We start from the raw sequence: 16,936 nt of genomic DNA on the forward strand, positions 1-16,936 counted from the left end.
CACACAGTATTCAATATGTGGGCATACCATAGATTTCTATAGAGGCAATATGATACTTTCTGACTTATTAGCTATCCCTTTCCTAATGACCAAAAATAACCCAGAGATACTCTGTTAGTCACTGCGCACTGACAATCACATCACAGAAATTCTAGTTAAGTCAGTGCCTAAACATTTCATTAACATTTAATATTACGCCACAATGACCCTTGCTCTAGAATACTGAGTGCATGTAGAGTTGCTACACTGGGAAAAATTAGGAAATAGAGTCAAAGGTGCATACCACCCTTTGGAAATAGTATTGACAGCCCTGAAATCAAAATACCCATATTTGCACCACAAAGTTTTCTAGCACCTATCGCAGCAAACCAGTTTTCAGGACAACTGCCTCAGGGCTGCAGATTTTAGAGCCCTTTGATTATTAGTGCCATCTCCTTATTGAGGGAGCTGTACAAGAGAACCCTTTAACCTAATGACCTCAGTTTGTATTTGCTGACTCTATGCCTGGCACAGCAATATTGTGATGAGACAGAAGAGACAAAATATAGTTCATTTTCTTGCCATGACTTTTAAGAGGGAGCTACATAGCTATTTTTTTTCCAGTGTCTGACATTCCCTACAAATCCCCTTTTCACAGAAACCAAAGTATTTTGAGGAGGTGATATTGATAGGTTTGAACATTTGCTTTGTGTAGATTGCATGTATTCTGGTAGAAATATGGGGCCAGAGGAAATCCCTGTTTCTTTTTCATGATAAACAAATTACTCTTTAAACTGATGACAGCATCCTGGCAGCACATTTATCAATGTTGACAGTAAGCCAGTCCTTAAAGCAGGGCTCTTTTATGGGTGTGTTTCCTGATGCTCAGAAAGCCTTGGATCGTGGTGACACTGAAGAGAGTCACAGCTTCTTGCTTATCTTTGATCTCCATTCCATTGTTGAGGTAAAGGACAAGGAGCATGTGGCATGATTGTATTACCCTAATGCTACTGCCTCTCAGTGTTTTTCATCTTGTCTTTAGCTAATGTTGTTTTTCTTCCCAATACATCTAAAGAAAAACATGAGTATATATTTGAATTTTAGAGCACTCTGAAATAGTGACTCTTAAATCAGAAGCTTTGCTCTTAAGACAAGAAGTCCAGAATATGTTCCCGTAGAATGCAGGCAGAAAGCTGCTAAGGTGAAGATTCACACTTACAGAACATGGTTACCAGACAGGTTCAATGGCCACACGCTATGTCACCTGGAGTGCACCAACTCATTGTTCTCAGGCTGCTTGCAAATGTTGGCTTGCAGCAGATTTCCCCCATCCTGCCTCCCAGGTGCAAATGACTTCACTGGCTTTGTCAGCTTGTCTCAAATCACTTTAGAGATGCAAGTAATACCTTGAATAACTTTAAGTATTATTCAGGAGCAGTAGGTGCTGGACACTAGCTGAGATCAGTTCTGAGTGGGTGATTCCTATTTGGGGAGGATCAGAGTCATGGCTTGATCCCAGCTCTAAGGGAAAGATGGACAGATATAATTTTAAGTTAAGGAATTATATCTCAGGAATTTTTTGCTCAGATGATCTTTCCAGACTCAAAAGTGGAGAGCACATTTTCAAGCAACCTGATTAAGCAAATAGATTTTAGAATACTTTGAAAATTGACTGTTCAACACTAAACTATGTCTCAGCCTAACTATAGTGATGCTACTTCCCCCAGAATATGAAAGGTTCTGGTTGCATGTGTTGCCTGGATGGCGCAAAGGTAGAGATGTAAGTGGATGTTCTCCTCACCTATAATTCCCAATTTGATTTCTAGAGCAAATTGGTTTAGCAAGCACATATTAAATGTAGTAAGTACCCACCATGGTTTGGTTTATTCTCTTGTCGTTTTTCTCTCCATATAATTTTGACCAGCCATTAGGTTTAGGCACCATTATTATACCTGTGATCTGAATGTAAAAAACTATTGTTATTGAATGAAAGCCCTCTGAATAGATATTTCAGGTTCCTTACTTTATCACACCTCTTATATTTAAATTGACCTTATCCACTTACTGTGAAATAAGTGTCCACAAACACACATTTGCACTTAAATAACTAATTTTATTTTATTTCACAGATTTTTATTTGTGCCAGTTTGTATGTAGGTTAGTGCCTAAAATCTGCCCTTTCGCCCAAACTCTCTCACTCGTATCTTCTACTTGTTTTTTGATTCTTCTTCACCCCATCCATTTACTATTTTCTCCTTACTCCATTTTTCTGCTTCTTGTATACCACATCCCCATATTTCTTAGTCTTCATCCTGCTAATTCAAACAATCTTCCAAAGGTATCTATCTTTCATCTGTACTATGCTTAAGTCCCTTTGTTTTCCATTTAAACTGATTTTTTTTAAACTCAGATTTTACAAAAAATACTATTCTTTTTTCTGATTTTCATCCTACTTTTGTATCATAAATATAACTTGTTTACTTAGGACAAGCTGATACATTGCATGAGATACGTATTACAATAATACATTAGTCTGTGTGTATATGCCAAGCTTCCTGTTGAAGTAATGCAATGTATTAGCCAACAGCTGTGGTTCTCAACCAGAGGTATATATATCTCTGGGGATAGTCAAAGCTCTTCCAAGAGGTACATCAAATCATCTAGATATATGACTAGTTTTACAACAGGCTGTATAGAAAGCACTAACTAAGTCAGTACAATCTAAAATTTCATAGTGACTGGTTTATACTGCTCTACTTATTATACATTGAAATTTAAGTACAATATTTATATTCACATTGATTTATTTTATAAATATATGGTGAAAATAAGAAAGTAAACCATTTTTCAGTAATAGTGTGCTGTGACACTTGTGTAATTTTATGTCCGATTTTATAGTAAGTATTGGAATGAAATTTGGAGGTACGCAAGACAAATCAGACCTTTGAAAAGGGTCCCGCTGACTCCGGGCTACATGCCTCGTGCCAGCTTTGAAATGTACAAGAGTCCCCAGCAAGGACTCTTGTGCATTTCAAAGCAGAAGCGCCATCATGGAGCCTTGGGTCAGTGGGGGACTGAGAGGCCCCCACTGACTGTAGGGTCCATGGTGTGTTGCTGCTTTGAAATGCCACGTGGAGCCCTGGGTCAGCTAGGGACTCCCAGCCATGTGACATTCCTGCATCTGACCTCGGGTTCTGCGCAGCATTTCCCCAGAACCCGGGGTCAGCTGGGGACTCCCCAGCTCATCCCAGGCTCCATATGGCACTGTCGCTTTGAAATGCTATAGCGACATTTCAAAGGGGCAGCACCACATAGCAGAGCCCAGGATTAATTGTGCAGTGCCGCCCCTTTGAAATGCCACCTGTGTTTCAAAGTAGCGCCACACAGAGTGACCTCAGGCTCCATACAGTGCTGCCCCTTTGAAACGCAGAGACAGCATTTCAAAGGGGCAGCACTGCACAGCTGAGCCAGGGATCAGCTGTGCGGTGCTGTCCCTTTAAACGCTGCCTCAGTGTTTCAAAGCGGCAGTGCTGCACAGCTGATCACAGGATCAACTGTGGAACACTGTCACTTTGAAGTAGTCCTCTTCCCTCCCTCTCCCCTTTGCTTCCTCTATCTGATAGAGGCAGCAAGGGGTGGGAATCGACTAGTCGACTGACTATTCAATAAGCGTTTGCTTATCGGATAGTTAACTAGTCCTTAACATCCTTAGTCCTGCCTGGAGTCCCTTAACCTATTGACCTTGAGGGCTCTTCTGGTCCTTGGGGTTCAGTCACGGTCTCCATAGCCTACCAGACCCAGGATCTTTGCCACTGGCCCTGGGGACTCTGCTGCCGTCTGATCCCGGTCTGGGGTGGCAAGGGGCCAAGGTTGCCAACTCTTCTGGACCTGGCAGACTGAGCACCATTGTGTCAGTCCAGTCCAGGAAGTTGTCAACCATTGGAGGAGCACAAACAGGTGTCAGCGGAGGGATGTAACTCGGCACCCCACTGAAAAATTGTTCCAGCGCTACCAACTTTACCTACCAGAGTTTGTGCTCCTTTCTGTTTTTCTCTGTAGGATTAAATTTCTACTTTTTAAAGGATGCCTTTTTGCCTCTCTCTGCTTCTTTTACTTTGTTCTTTAGCCACAGTGGCATTTGTTTCTCTCTTTCTCGTACAATATTTTTTAATTTGGCATACACATATAAATTAAACCTCTATTATGGTGTGTCTAAAATATTTCCATGTAGATTATAGGGATTTCTCTTTTGACACTGTGCCTTTTAATTTCTGTTTATCTAACTTCCTTAGTTTTGTGTATTCAAGAGAATAAATTAAATAAAATTTCAGATCTTTTTGTACCATTCACATTCCAAACCACTGCATCTCCTCTACTACCTTGCCTTTCCAATGGGATTTCCACATTCTGGATATAACAAAGCTCCATTGAGCCCTAACACTTTTTGATCCTGCAATTTTCTTTTTACCGTTGTTAGACTTCTGCAGAATTGCATTTCTGTGATCCAAATTAGTGTTGGATTGCCATGCTTTTGTTGTCAGTTTAAAATAACCTAGTTTCCATCTACTTCATAGTGCCATCACTTTAAAAGAGTAAAAATTCCATAGGACTGACTGCAGGATTTCAAAAAGTCCTACAGAAGTCATAAAATCCCAGCTGCTATTTTGGATATTTTCCAGAGCTATTAAAAATTCTAAACATGGACTGACTTTTAAGGAATAATAATATTGAATATTAAAGAAATAGTTGATGTTATTTCTATCGCTGACTAGAACTAATAAATCACCTCTGTCATGTACAAGATTTTTATTTTTGTAGAGTCTTCTTCAGTCATTTTCTCTTTCTGACAAGTGTCTCCATGGAACCACTGGAAGAATTTGCAGGTGATGACAACTCCTTTATTTGATTGAGTTTAACTGCATTTTGTTATTCAGATTAGCAACAGATTAGCTATGTTGAATCGAGTACCTGCTGTCTGTTAGAGTACATTTCTTACAGTGAGCACATCATTTCGATATTATTATGTGAACTGGCCTCCAGTTCATTTCCATGTACATGTTTTAACTTTAAATTAATTGAAACCTTATTTCTAAAGAGACAACCTGTCTCTTTGTTTGAGCCTGCCATGCTGAGCTCTTCTGAGATGTTGAAATAAAAAAAATTGATTTAATCACAGAGGATGAAGGTAGGATATTCTTCGAGAGGCCCCAATATGTGAAATATCCTCCCTGTTTCAATTACAAGACTAAACGTTTGGACTTCCTAGTCGCACTGAAAATTACATTTGTTCTCCAAAAGCTTGGATAGGAGGAATTCAAGTAGCTGGATGGGGGTGACAGTTCAACTGTTGGGAGGAAAGGTGGGGGACATTTAAGAGAATGTATTACTGCTTTCAGAAATTGGGTGGAATTTTAGTATCTTTTTTGTAATGGTTCATGTGCGTGTAGTGCTAGGTGGATGTATCAAAACTGAAATAAATAAATTTGAGGATTTGAAGCTTTAGACATATTTGAATTAGGGATGTTAAATATCAGTTAATTAAATAGTCAGGTAACCTCATGGATTTTTATCGGTTAGTCAACTATTCTGTAGTCCCCGTGAGCAGGGCTGGCAGCCATTATACCAGAGGCAGCAATGTAGCATGCCAGGTGGGAGCTGGTGCACGAGGGGAGCCAGTTTAAAAACTAATAAAAAGAGGCAGCAGAGGGGGTTGGTAGCAGCCCTTGTCTAAGGGGGTGGGGTCTGAGCTCCTGGACCCAGCACAAGCCAGAACGGAGCCGGGCTGCTGGCCAGCCTGCTAAAAATGTTACTGGCAAAGGTGGAGGAAGGGAAATGCGTGCAGTCTATAGCATTATCCTATAAGCTTTTTCTTAGCGGTTAATCGACTGCACTATTACATCCCTAATTTGTATTCCAAATACAAAACACAGATAATTGAGATTAAAAACAAAGCTTCAAATGCAAACTAAGAGAGTCCCTCTTCTAAATGAGGACATCCAAAACGGCATTTGCAAATTGCTGTGGTAAGATCTTGCAATTCTTACAGGTTCAGATTAAACATTAATTCGTTGATAAACAACATAGTTTCATATTTCAGCCTGAATGTTTGCATTTTGTATTTCTTTATTTTCATTTTTGTCTAAGTCATTAATAAAAGAGGCCCAGTTTTCAAACATGATGCAAAAGTTAAGCTCCTCAATCAATATTTCAGTTCCCAAATGAAAATGGAATAATCTTCTTAAAGGGATGAGCAGCACCTTGAACTCCCTTGGACTTCAATGGGATTTGTGGATTCTCATCAACCTTGAAAATAAGGCCACTTTTATGCCCCAATTCAGCTAGGTACTAAAGTATTTGCCAAATTTTCAGCATTGATTTCATGTGCTTAAAAACCTTGGTGAATTTATGCTATAGTTAGGAGCCTAAATTTCGATTTATGCATATAACTTTAGGGTTCCAGATTTGAAATTTGTGGTTTTGGTGTACCATTAAACTAAAATACTTTAATTGGATCCTCTAGCAATCTTGTTCTTTCAGAAATTTGGTCCTTTAAATGACAAAACTAGCAGTTTAACAAAAACAACAAATTATGAAAATATTTGCAATTCAGATGATTGCTCTCATGCAGATAATTGAATTAAAAATCTAATCAGATTAACTAGAAACAGTCTTTTAAAAATAAAAGTACTTAGAACTCTTGTGCCATGTAGAGTTTGTTAGTTCTAAAATGGACACGGATGAAATTACAGTGAACCCTCGTTTATCGCGGTAGATAGGTTACAAACCCGACCGTGATAGTTGAAAATCCGCGAAGTAGGGACATGTATATTTAACATGTATACAGCGAGCCCTCGCTACTTTGCGGTTCGACCATCGCGGATTCACGTATATACATAATGTAATGAAAAAGTCCGCGAAGTCGTGAATCCGCGATGGTCGAACCGCGAAGTAGCGAGGGCTCACTGTATTAAAAGCTCTTCTTACGTGACTTTCAGTGAGACTTAGGCATCTAAATGACTAAGGATAGTTTGAAAATGGGATTTAGGCAGTCTTGAAACCAGTGTGGATAAAAATTGATGATTTAAAAAAAATCAAAAACATCAGATTTTTTTTTAAATCAGGTTTTTATTTAAATCTGAATTTTAATTTTTTAAAATCACCAATAAAATATTAAATTTCTCTTTTAAAAATAACAGTTACAATTAAATCTCATCACAAAAATGCTACTCATACACTTACAATCTCATAAAATGAATTAATGGCTCCAGTCTAGCCTAACTACTAGCTCTTGCTTCTTTAAAGTTCTGGGCTTCCAATTTCTGTTTCTCAGAAGACTGAAAATTAGCATGTGTAAAGAAAGACACAAGCTGGATAGGACTGTTTTGGTCTGTGCATATGTGGTAGTAGATCTTGGCCAAGCACAGCAGAAGAGTTAGTTAAGACTTTGTTTTAAAGACAGACAGAGTGGCTACGTCTACACTGGCCCCTTTTCCGGAAGGGGCATGTAAATTTCATGAGTCGTCGTAGGGAAATCCGCGGGGGATTTAAATATCCCCCGCGGCATTTAAATAAAAATGTCCGCCTTTTTTTTCCGGCTTTTAAAAAAGCCGGAAAAGAGCGTCTACACTGGCCCCGATCCTCCGGAAAAAGCGCCCTTTTCCGGAGGGTCTTATTCCTACTTCAAAAAATTAAAATTCAGATTTAAATAAAAACCTGATTTAAAAAAAAATCTGATGTTTTTGATTTTTTTTAAATCATCAATTTTTATCCACACTGGTTTCAAGACTGCCTAAATCCCATTTTCAAACTATCCTTAGTCATTTAGATGCCTAAGTCTCACTGAAAGTAGGAATAAGAGCCTCCGGAAAAGGGCGCTTTTTCCGGAGGATCGGGGCCAGTGTAGACGCTCTTTTCCGGCTTTTTTAAAAGCCGGAAAAAAGCGGCGGACATTTTTATTTAAATGCCGCGGGGGATATTTAAATCCCCCGCGGATTTCCCTATGACGACTGGTGAAATTTACATGCCCCTTCCGGAAAAGGGGCCAGTGTAGACGAGCCCACAATGTATAGGAAAGGGAGGAGGCAGCTTGGAAAGGAAGAGTGGAGTAGACTGGAAAGAAAAAGGGAAAACCTTATTCAGCACACACACGGCTTTCTGTTGGCCCCCATGCTTTTGATACAGAAAAACTGTCGTGGCTTCTGGGTGTAAGAGGGACCGTGTCTGGGAATATTTTAAATAAATTAATTCCCTGGGTAAAAAAGGAAAACGTGTCAAGTATAAGCAGTGCAAGAATGAAAACATTGAAAGGAAACTGCTTAGCGGAGGAAATTATGTAGATGATGAAGGTGTGGATAATGCTGAGTGGATCAGTTGGTTAGAAACTTAAATAATTCACTTTGCAGTGCATCATTCTTCTACATTCTCTCTCTGCTTTTTAATATGTGTGATTTCACAAGTACATTTCTAAGTTATTTTCTGTGTTGGATACTGCTAGGTCGGATGTTACTAAGCTAATCCTTATGGCTTGTTTAATTAGTTAACTAGGTTTAGAATCTGTCACTCAAATCTACAGTACGGAAAGCTTCAGCAAGCGAAATCTAGAGTTGCCAGTTGCCACTGAGTGTCATTTTCTTATTTCATATTACATAATACATGTTCCTTATTTTGGAACATCATGGCCACAGATGATGATGCCATAAGTCTATTCCCTATTTTACTTCAGCGTAACTCAGCTTTTCCAAGGGAACCCCATTCTATACTTGTTTTCTCAAAAAACAGAAATGCCAGTGAGTTCAATGGGGCTTACTCCAAATTAAGTGCACTCTAAGCAAAGTCTGTTTGTTTGTGATTTAAATCAATCCACCCTGAATACCACAATAGGATCTGGTCTACACTATGTTAATTACATAGCTGGAGTTGATATCTTAAATCTCCATCCACGTAGCGGGCTCCTGTTGGCTGTCCTTACTCCTCAGGAGTAGCAGCACCGATGGAGTCACCCTCTAAGTTCAAATTAGCAGGTTTTCATTAGACCCGGAAAATCGAACCCCAGAAGTTCAACCGCAGCAGCGTCAATCTTCTGCATACTGTAGACATAGCCTAGAAGCAGGGCTGGATTAAGACCTTTAGAGGCCCTTAGCACTGAAAAGATTATGGTGCCCCCCCATATGTAATTCAAAATAAAAACAATGCTATACCATAACATCTCTCTTTTTTTGGTGCCCCTGCTTTGCTGGTGCCCTTAACACGTGCTTAGTCTGCCTATTGGGTAATCCAGCCCTGCCTAGAAGTCTTAACTTCTAGTGATTTCATTGAGAATTAAGCACATAGATAGCTCTTAAAGATCTGGTCCTTGGCCTCTTAGTCCCAAATATCCCTGAAGATCTAGCTGCTTAACTCTCACTGAATTCAACAGAAATTAAGCACCTAAAATATCATTGAGAGTCTGGGCCCTATGCACTTCTGAAAATTTTACCCCAAATCTCAAAAAATTGATGTTCAGTAATGATCCCCAAAACCCTAATAGTGAATTTTTGCACCATTTCTTCCCCAAATGTAAATGAGATTCAGTTTTTCATTACATTAAATACATGTAAGTGAAATGAAATTCATACTATTTTCTGTAGTAGTATTACTATGCATAGTATTGAAATGATCTCAGAAAGACTCTTCCATGTGCATCAAGAAAAGTATTATACTCATTAGAGCACATAATTCTAACTTTTAGATGTACAGACAAATAGAAGGATGCTAGATTTGTGTATTATAACTAAAAACACCACATTCTTACATATATGATGATAAAACATCAGAAGAACATTATGTAAGGATGCACAACAATAGAAGTCTTGAAGCATGGTCATCTTAAAAATTAGATTTATTGTTAATGTTCATTATGAATATTGAGGTAAGAGTTTGTTATTTTTAGCGTGCTTATGGTCCTATCTGGCAAAATATTATAAATGTGCATAACTGAGTCGTCCCCAGTCCCGCTGCCACCCCCACCCTCACCCTCCTTTGAGCTGTAAAACTCCTGATAGGAGACATGGCTGAGGGCAGAGCTGGGGATGGTATAGGAGAAACTGCCAGCGTGGGGCACTGACTGCTAGGAGCAGTGGCACCATGCTTGTCTCCTTTGAACACAGCATCTCCTAGGAGAAGAGACCTGTGGAGCAGCAGATACTGATTTCTATCCACAAATATCTGTGCTAGGCTCTAATTATTGCTGCAGAAGTAGGTACTGTCTTTAACTTGAATAATATATATGAAAGTTCTGTTGCACTTGGGAAATACCTATTTTGAGATCCACAATTATTTTCATGCAGAATTCGGAACTCAGTAATCAACTGTGGTAAACTCCTTCAGGGGATGCATACCCTGTCCTGCAGTCCAGGCCAGAACAAAGAATAAAAATGTCAGCCAGAATCAGTGGTTGCTTTCCGTTTAAAGCCACTAAGCTTACTGGAACTGCAAAAATTGGATAATTGATTCCAATGAGTGTGTTTTACTCAAGAAGGAACAAGATCAAGTCCTTAATGCAAATTAATACGATATTTATGATGTGACACATTTTGAATTGGTAATTGACTTACCTACTGATTTATTTGTGTTTTGGGAATGATAATCACTATTACCATTCCCATACTATTATACTTCTCCTAAAAATCCTGCAACGATGGATTGCATGTTTGGATTTTTCTTGAATATTTTATTGATTCTCTTCACAATGTCTTTTGTATTGATTGCTATAACAGATGTAGTGCATTTCATCCTCTTGGGAATTCCAAAGCATTTTACAAATGACAGCTATCACTGTATATGATAATTTACATTAAATGTGAAAAAAATTAAACTCAGATTAATTGAAATGTATTTAAACTGTCCCTGTAACCTTTCAAAAAGGAGGTGGAGTGAGACAGCATTGGACCTAACTTGCTGTTTTCCTGATAAAGACTAATATGTTCGAAAAAATCATTGACAAACTTGAAGGGTTGGAAAAATGAATTGATTGTTTCTCAACAGAGACAAAATAAGTAAGGTAATGTCTTTTACTGGACTAGTTTCTGTTGGTGAGAAAGACAAGCTTGCAAACTTACAGCAAGCAAAGACTTAGTCCTATTGAATGCTGAGCTTTCTTAGTTCTCTATCGGAGGAAAATGCTTAGCCCATTACAAAATGGAACTCTTGGATTCTGCAGGACTCATTAGGGTGTTTTTTAGTACTTTGAAAATTAAGATCTGAAGTATACTCAAAAAATAAATCAATATATTGTGGTCAGTGAAAACAGCACTTGAGTTAGTGAATGTAAACACTGATGCTTTGTGCTATGTTGCTTTCTCATGAATCATACAATAGGCAGATTGATATCAAGTGTATATTATTTATTTTAATGGAACTCCCTAGCTAGTAATTTTCACTGTGATGTACTTTGATGGCGCCTTATAACCAGTTGCTTCGGGGAGATGATACTCGTCAGCCTAGGAAGGCAGTTCATCTAGGGGAAGGAAAACCCTGATTTTAAACCTCCGCTGCCTTGCAGCTATATTCTTCCATGGAAAAGGCTTCAGGAGTAAACCTCGAGGAAAAATCCGGAGTCGGAGTCCCTAAGGCAGTTCGACGCTGCTTGCAGCCTCGCTCTGGCAACTCCTGCGACGGCGCCGATGCCAAACTGTAGCAGCCCTGCTGTTCCTTTGGATCCATCGACGACGTGGAGAGGGGGGACCCGCTACGTGGGCAATAGCCTGTTCCTCCATATTACATTGCCCTGGCTAGTATCCGACTACCAACATATCTCGCAACCCTGGAGAGGACACTCCAGCCTCGCTAGCATTACTAGCGCGGAAACAACACGGGGAGCAACAGTTTACCGGTTATAAGCCACAGCTCAATTGGCGTAGAGCATGGCGCCAGGGGTTGTTCCCGACGGTGGGAGGGATCTTCGGGTCTCACTGGGCAGTTACCGCCCGCCTCAAGCTGGGCAGCCCCCAGACAGTCAGGTACTGCCCCGCCACAGTCTGCTTTCCTCACTGGGTGCATGGGGATTAGGAACATTCCGAACGGCAGGCTGCAACCATTGCACCAGGCAACAAAACACTGAGAAAGAGACCACCTCTTAAACTGGGATGTTGGAATGTCCGTACAATGTTGACGGGCCTCTCCGAAGACGTACGGGACATTGACGACCTACGAAAGACAGCAGTCATCAACAACGAACTTCTGAGGCTGAACGTAGACATCGCCGCCCTACAGGAAACACGACTGGCAGACTCAGGCATTCTGAAAGAAAAAGACTACACCTTCTACTGGCAGGGAAAGGCCCCAGGCGAGCCTAGACAGCATGGCGTAGCTTTCGCGGTGAAAAATAGCCTACTGAGTATGGTAGAACCAGGCAGTAATGGCTCAGAACGACTCCTCACCCTTCGTCTCAACACCACCACAGGCCCTATCACCCTCGTCAGCGTATACGCCCCAACTCTGAACGCAACATTGGAAACTAAAGACCGGTTCTATGAGAACCTAACATCTGTCATCAACAGCATCCCCGACAAGGAACAACTCATCCTTTTGGGTGACTTCAATGCTAGAGTAGGTGCGGACAATGACTCATGGCCTTCGTGCCTCGGAAAATTTGGCGTTGGCAAAATGAACGAGAACGGCCAACGCCTGCTCGAGCTCTGCGCTTTCTACAACCTGTGCATCGCCAACTCATACTTCCAGACCAAGCCCCAGCATAAGGTCTCCTGGCGACATCCGCGCTCGAAACACTGGCACCAGTTGGACCTTATACTAGTTCGCCGCTCAGCTATCAATTGCGTCCTGCACGTACGCTCTTATCACAGCGCTGACTGCGACACAGATCACTCCTTAGTGTGCTGCAAGATCAGGCTGAACCCGAAGAGGTTTCATCGTTCAAGGAAACAAGGAAATCCTCGCATCGACGTCAGCAAGATGTCGCAGCCTGACCTGACGCAGAAATTCGCAGAAGCGCTTGAGAAGGAACTTGATGCTACACAGACAGGAGACTCTGCCATGGAAAAGTGGGAAACACTGCGGAACATAATGCACCGCACTGCCCTGGCAACCTTTGGAAAGAGGACCATAAAGACGCACGACTGGTTTGAAGCAAAGTCCTCTGTGATGATTCCAGTCATAGAAGCCAAGCGCGCCGCCCTGGCAGAATACAAGCGGTCACCAAGCCAGAGGAACCTACAAATTCTCAGGGCTACTAGGAGCAAGGCTCAACAGGTTGCCAGACACTGTGCGAACGAATTTTGGCAGCAGCTCAGCAACGACATCCAGAAAGCAGCCATATCAGGGAACACAAGAGGCATGTACGACGGCATTAAGAAAGCGCTGGGCCCTACCCAGAGCAAAACAGCACCCCTCAAGTCATCTACTGGAGAAATAATCTCCGACAAGCAACAACAGTTGGGGAGATGGATGGAACACTACTCCGACCTCTACTCCAGACGGAATACGGTGACCTCCGCAGCATTAGATGCCATTGAATGCCTGCCAACCATGGAAGAACTTGATGCAGAGCCAACAGTAGAAGAGCTCAGCAAGGCTGTTGATAAACTGGCCTCAAGAAAAGCCCCCGGCAGCGACGGGATTCCTCCAGACCTGCTGAAACAGTGCAAGTGTTCCCTACTGCACCCTCTTCACAAAGTGCTCTGTCAGTGCTGGAAAGAAGGAGCCGTACCGCAGGATATGCGGGATGCTAAGATCGTCACCCTCTACAAGAATATGGGCGAGAGAAGTGATTGCAACAACTACAGAGGCATCTCCCTTCTTAGCATCGTAGGCAAAGTATTTGCTAAGGTCATCTTGACCCGACTGCAGAAGCTGGCTGAACGTGTCTACCCGGAGTCACAGTGTGGTTTCCGCGCAAAACGGTCAACCGTAGACATGATTTTCTCCCTACGACAACTCCAGGAGAAGTGTAGAGAACAGCAGATGCCCTTGTACGTCTCCTTCATTGATCTCACCAAAGCCTTTGACCTGGTCAGCAGAGACGGACTCTTCAAAATCCTTCACAAGATCGGCTGCCCACCAAAACTGCAGAGTTTGATTGAATCCTTCCACACAGACATGAAGGGAACAGTACAGTTTAACGGCAGTTGCTCCGAGCCTTTCAGCATCAGCAGCGGCGTCAAGCAAGGCTGCGTTCTTGCCCCCACATTGTTTGGGATCTTCTTTGCCCTGCTCCTCAAGCATGCCTTCGGCTCAGCAACGGAAGGAATCTACCTCCGCACCAGATCGGACGGCAAGCTATTCAATCTCTCTCGCCTCAAAGCCAAGACGAAGATACGTGAGACGCTGATCAGGGACATGATATTTGCCGACGACGCAGCAGTCGTGACACATACCCAGGAAGAACTACAGTCGCTGATGAGCCGTTTTTCCATGGCCTGCAAAGACTTTGGGCTGACTATCAGTTTGAAAAAAACAAACGTCCTAAGCCAGGACACTGTCACTCCACCAGCCATCACAGTAGACGACTACCAGCTTGACGTCGTCCACCAGTAAACGTACTTGGGCTCCACCATCACCGATAATCTCTCCCTTGACGCTGAGCTCGACAAGAGGATCGGAAAGGCAGCCTCTACTTTAGCCCGCCTGACAACCCGAGTGTGGACCAACCCCAGGCTGACAATCGCAACAAAGATGGCAGTGTACAACGCCTGCGTCATCAGCACCCTGCTGTACGGGAGCGAGACATGGAACACATACGCGAGACAAGAGCGGAGACTGAACGCTTTCCATCTACGAGGTCTGCGCCGCATCCTGGGCATTACCTGGCAAGACAAAGTCTCCAACCTCGAAGTTCTGACTCGAGCCGGCCTCCCCAGCATGTACACCATGCTCCGACAACGTCGCCTGCGTTGGCTTGGCCATGTACGCCGCATGGAGGACGGGAGGATCCCAAAGGACATCCTCTACGGGGAACTGGCATCTGGGAAGAGAACCACAGGGCGCCCGAACCTGCGATTTAAAGATGTCGTGAAGAGGGACATGAAAGCCATCGACATAAACACGCAGTCCTGGGAAGACCTCGCAGCAGACCGCCTGAAGTGGAGGGGGACCCTGACCACACAGCTCAGGTCAGGCGAAACGAACATGATGCGTGCATCAGAAGAAAAGCGAGCCCGCAGGAAGTTACGCAACAACAACAGCCAGGGAACCACCTATAGCTGCGACTTCTGCGGCAAAGAATGCCTGTCCCGGATTGGCCTTTTCAGCCACCAACGACGCTGTCCCCGACGCTGTCCCAGACAATCCGACACGAACCAAGACGAGAACTAGGATACGTCATCCATGGTCAACTGACCGACGGAGGCCAACAACTTTGATGATAGTACAATATTGTGCTACCCGGAGAAGAACAACTGCATTTTACAGTCTATTCATTCTCTCCCTTCTTAGAAGGCTCCAGGAACAAAGTACACAGTACTATAAAATGCATCGCACCCCTTTCTAGTGACAAAGACCTAATAACTCAACAGAAGATCCTTTGAGGTATGACTGTGAAGGATGGAACATATTAACCTTCAAAGCCAGTTAATAGTAGTTGAACTCTACAAATAAGGTGATCTGTAATTTTACCATGCAATAAATGGCCTCACTAAATAAACTGTAATGAAACCTACTTAGCTAGGTAAGCTATCCCTATTTATGCCGAAATCAGCAAACAGTTGACACCAATAATTAGTTCTCACTATATCTGATTATCTCCCCCATCGCCGTCCCCGCCCCAGCCCCCTACATCCATTATTCTAGTATATCAGAAACTTCCTAAGTGATCCCGGCTCAAACTTTCCAAACAGTCTTAAAACCCTTAGGCTCAGATAATCTCCTTCCGTGTTAAAATTCACATGATGTGCATCTTGAGGTGGAAATCTAAACATTGGTTCCTTCATAGAGATTCTCCCCCACCCATGACCCCATTAGAGGGATTGCTCCCTGCCTGTGGAAAAGGATTTGGTGCCCATTCCCAAACCTGGAGATCCCAGGGGATAGCTATCCATACTGACAATCTGTGTTTCCTCAATGTCTTCCAGGGGTAGGGTTGCCAGGTGTTCAGTTTTAAACCAGACAGTCCAGTATTTGAGCTTTCTGTCCAGGAAACAAATTGAGAAAATAGAAATGTCTGGTATTTTCGAAATAAGATGTAATGTCGATTGTGATGTAACGTCAAGTGTGTCCGGTATTTTTGTTCAAACCATCTGGCAACCCTATCCAGGGGCCTTCTGAGCTCTCAAACAACAAAGCCTCTCAGCTGAGTTTCAATAATGTTCACACTGCCATTAGTAAAGATACCAAATGAATCTGGCCCTAATGCAAGCAATGGGCAAACTTAGACTAGTGAGTGGGCCACTTAAGTGGCTTGCCTTCATCTTAGTGGCCTGCAAGATTGTCATAAGCAAGATGGTCTCGCCGGATAAGGTAGTTTTGTTAACTGTGATTGCATACCTACTATTTGTGGGCTGTGCCAGTTGAACCAAAGCAACACTTTGATTAGACACAGAGGGAGCATGTGGTGCTCTCAGTCAATGTTGTGTGCAATCACCTCACTTCACATGCCCTTGCTTTACACGTGTCACCTTAGTAATACTAATAGGAAAAAATGACGTGGATAAGAAACCAGTGAAATCCCCTGCGCATGAGCAACAGTAAACAAAATGTCTTGTGGGCCACACATAGAACCCTGATGTGTTATGTGTGGCCCTCAGGCTGCAGGTTGCCTACCACTGCCTTATGTGGATCTCTGCAATTCCTCCTGAAAAGTCTCCCTTCCACCTCTATACACTGTCACTTAGTTTTAGCTGTTGTTTACACTCCTACTGGCAATATTTGAATTTAAATCAATTTCACGATTTTAAGTTACACTTTAGCCCTATGTCTAGACTACATGCCTCTGCCGACAGAGGCATGTAAACTAGGCTACCTGACATAG

At 42.4% G+C, this 16,936-nt stretch overlaps 1 protein-coding gene across 1 annotated transcript in view; it reads left to right on the top strand.

The window, feature by feature from the left end:
• Positions 1–12,120: 12,120 nt before the first annotated feature.
• Positions 12,121–16,936, top strand: part of LOC149525575 (protein CFDP2-like) — a 33,942-nt gene continuing 29,126 nt past the window's right edge. The window contains exon 1 of the mRNA XM_089777248.1: positions 12,121–13,016. Within this exon, the coding sequence (XP_089633374.1) occupies positions 12,121–13,016 (896 nt within the window). The remainder of the gene's footprint in view (positions 13,017–16,936) is intronic.

The sequence above is a fragment of the Pelodiscus sinensis genome, chromosome 1 (assembly GCF_052426305.1).
Source record: "Pelodiscus sinensis isolate ZL-2025 chromosome 1, ASM5242630v1, whole genome shotgun sequence".
NCBI classification, from domain to species: Eukaryota; Metazoa; Chordata; order Testudines; family Trionychidae; genus Pelodiscus; species Pelodiscus sinensis.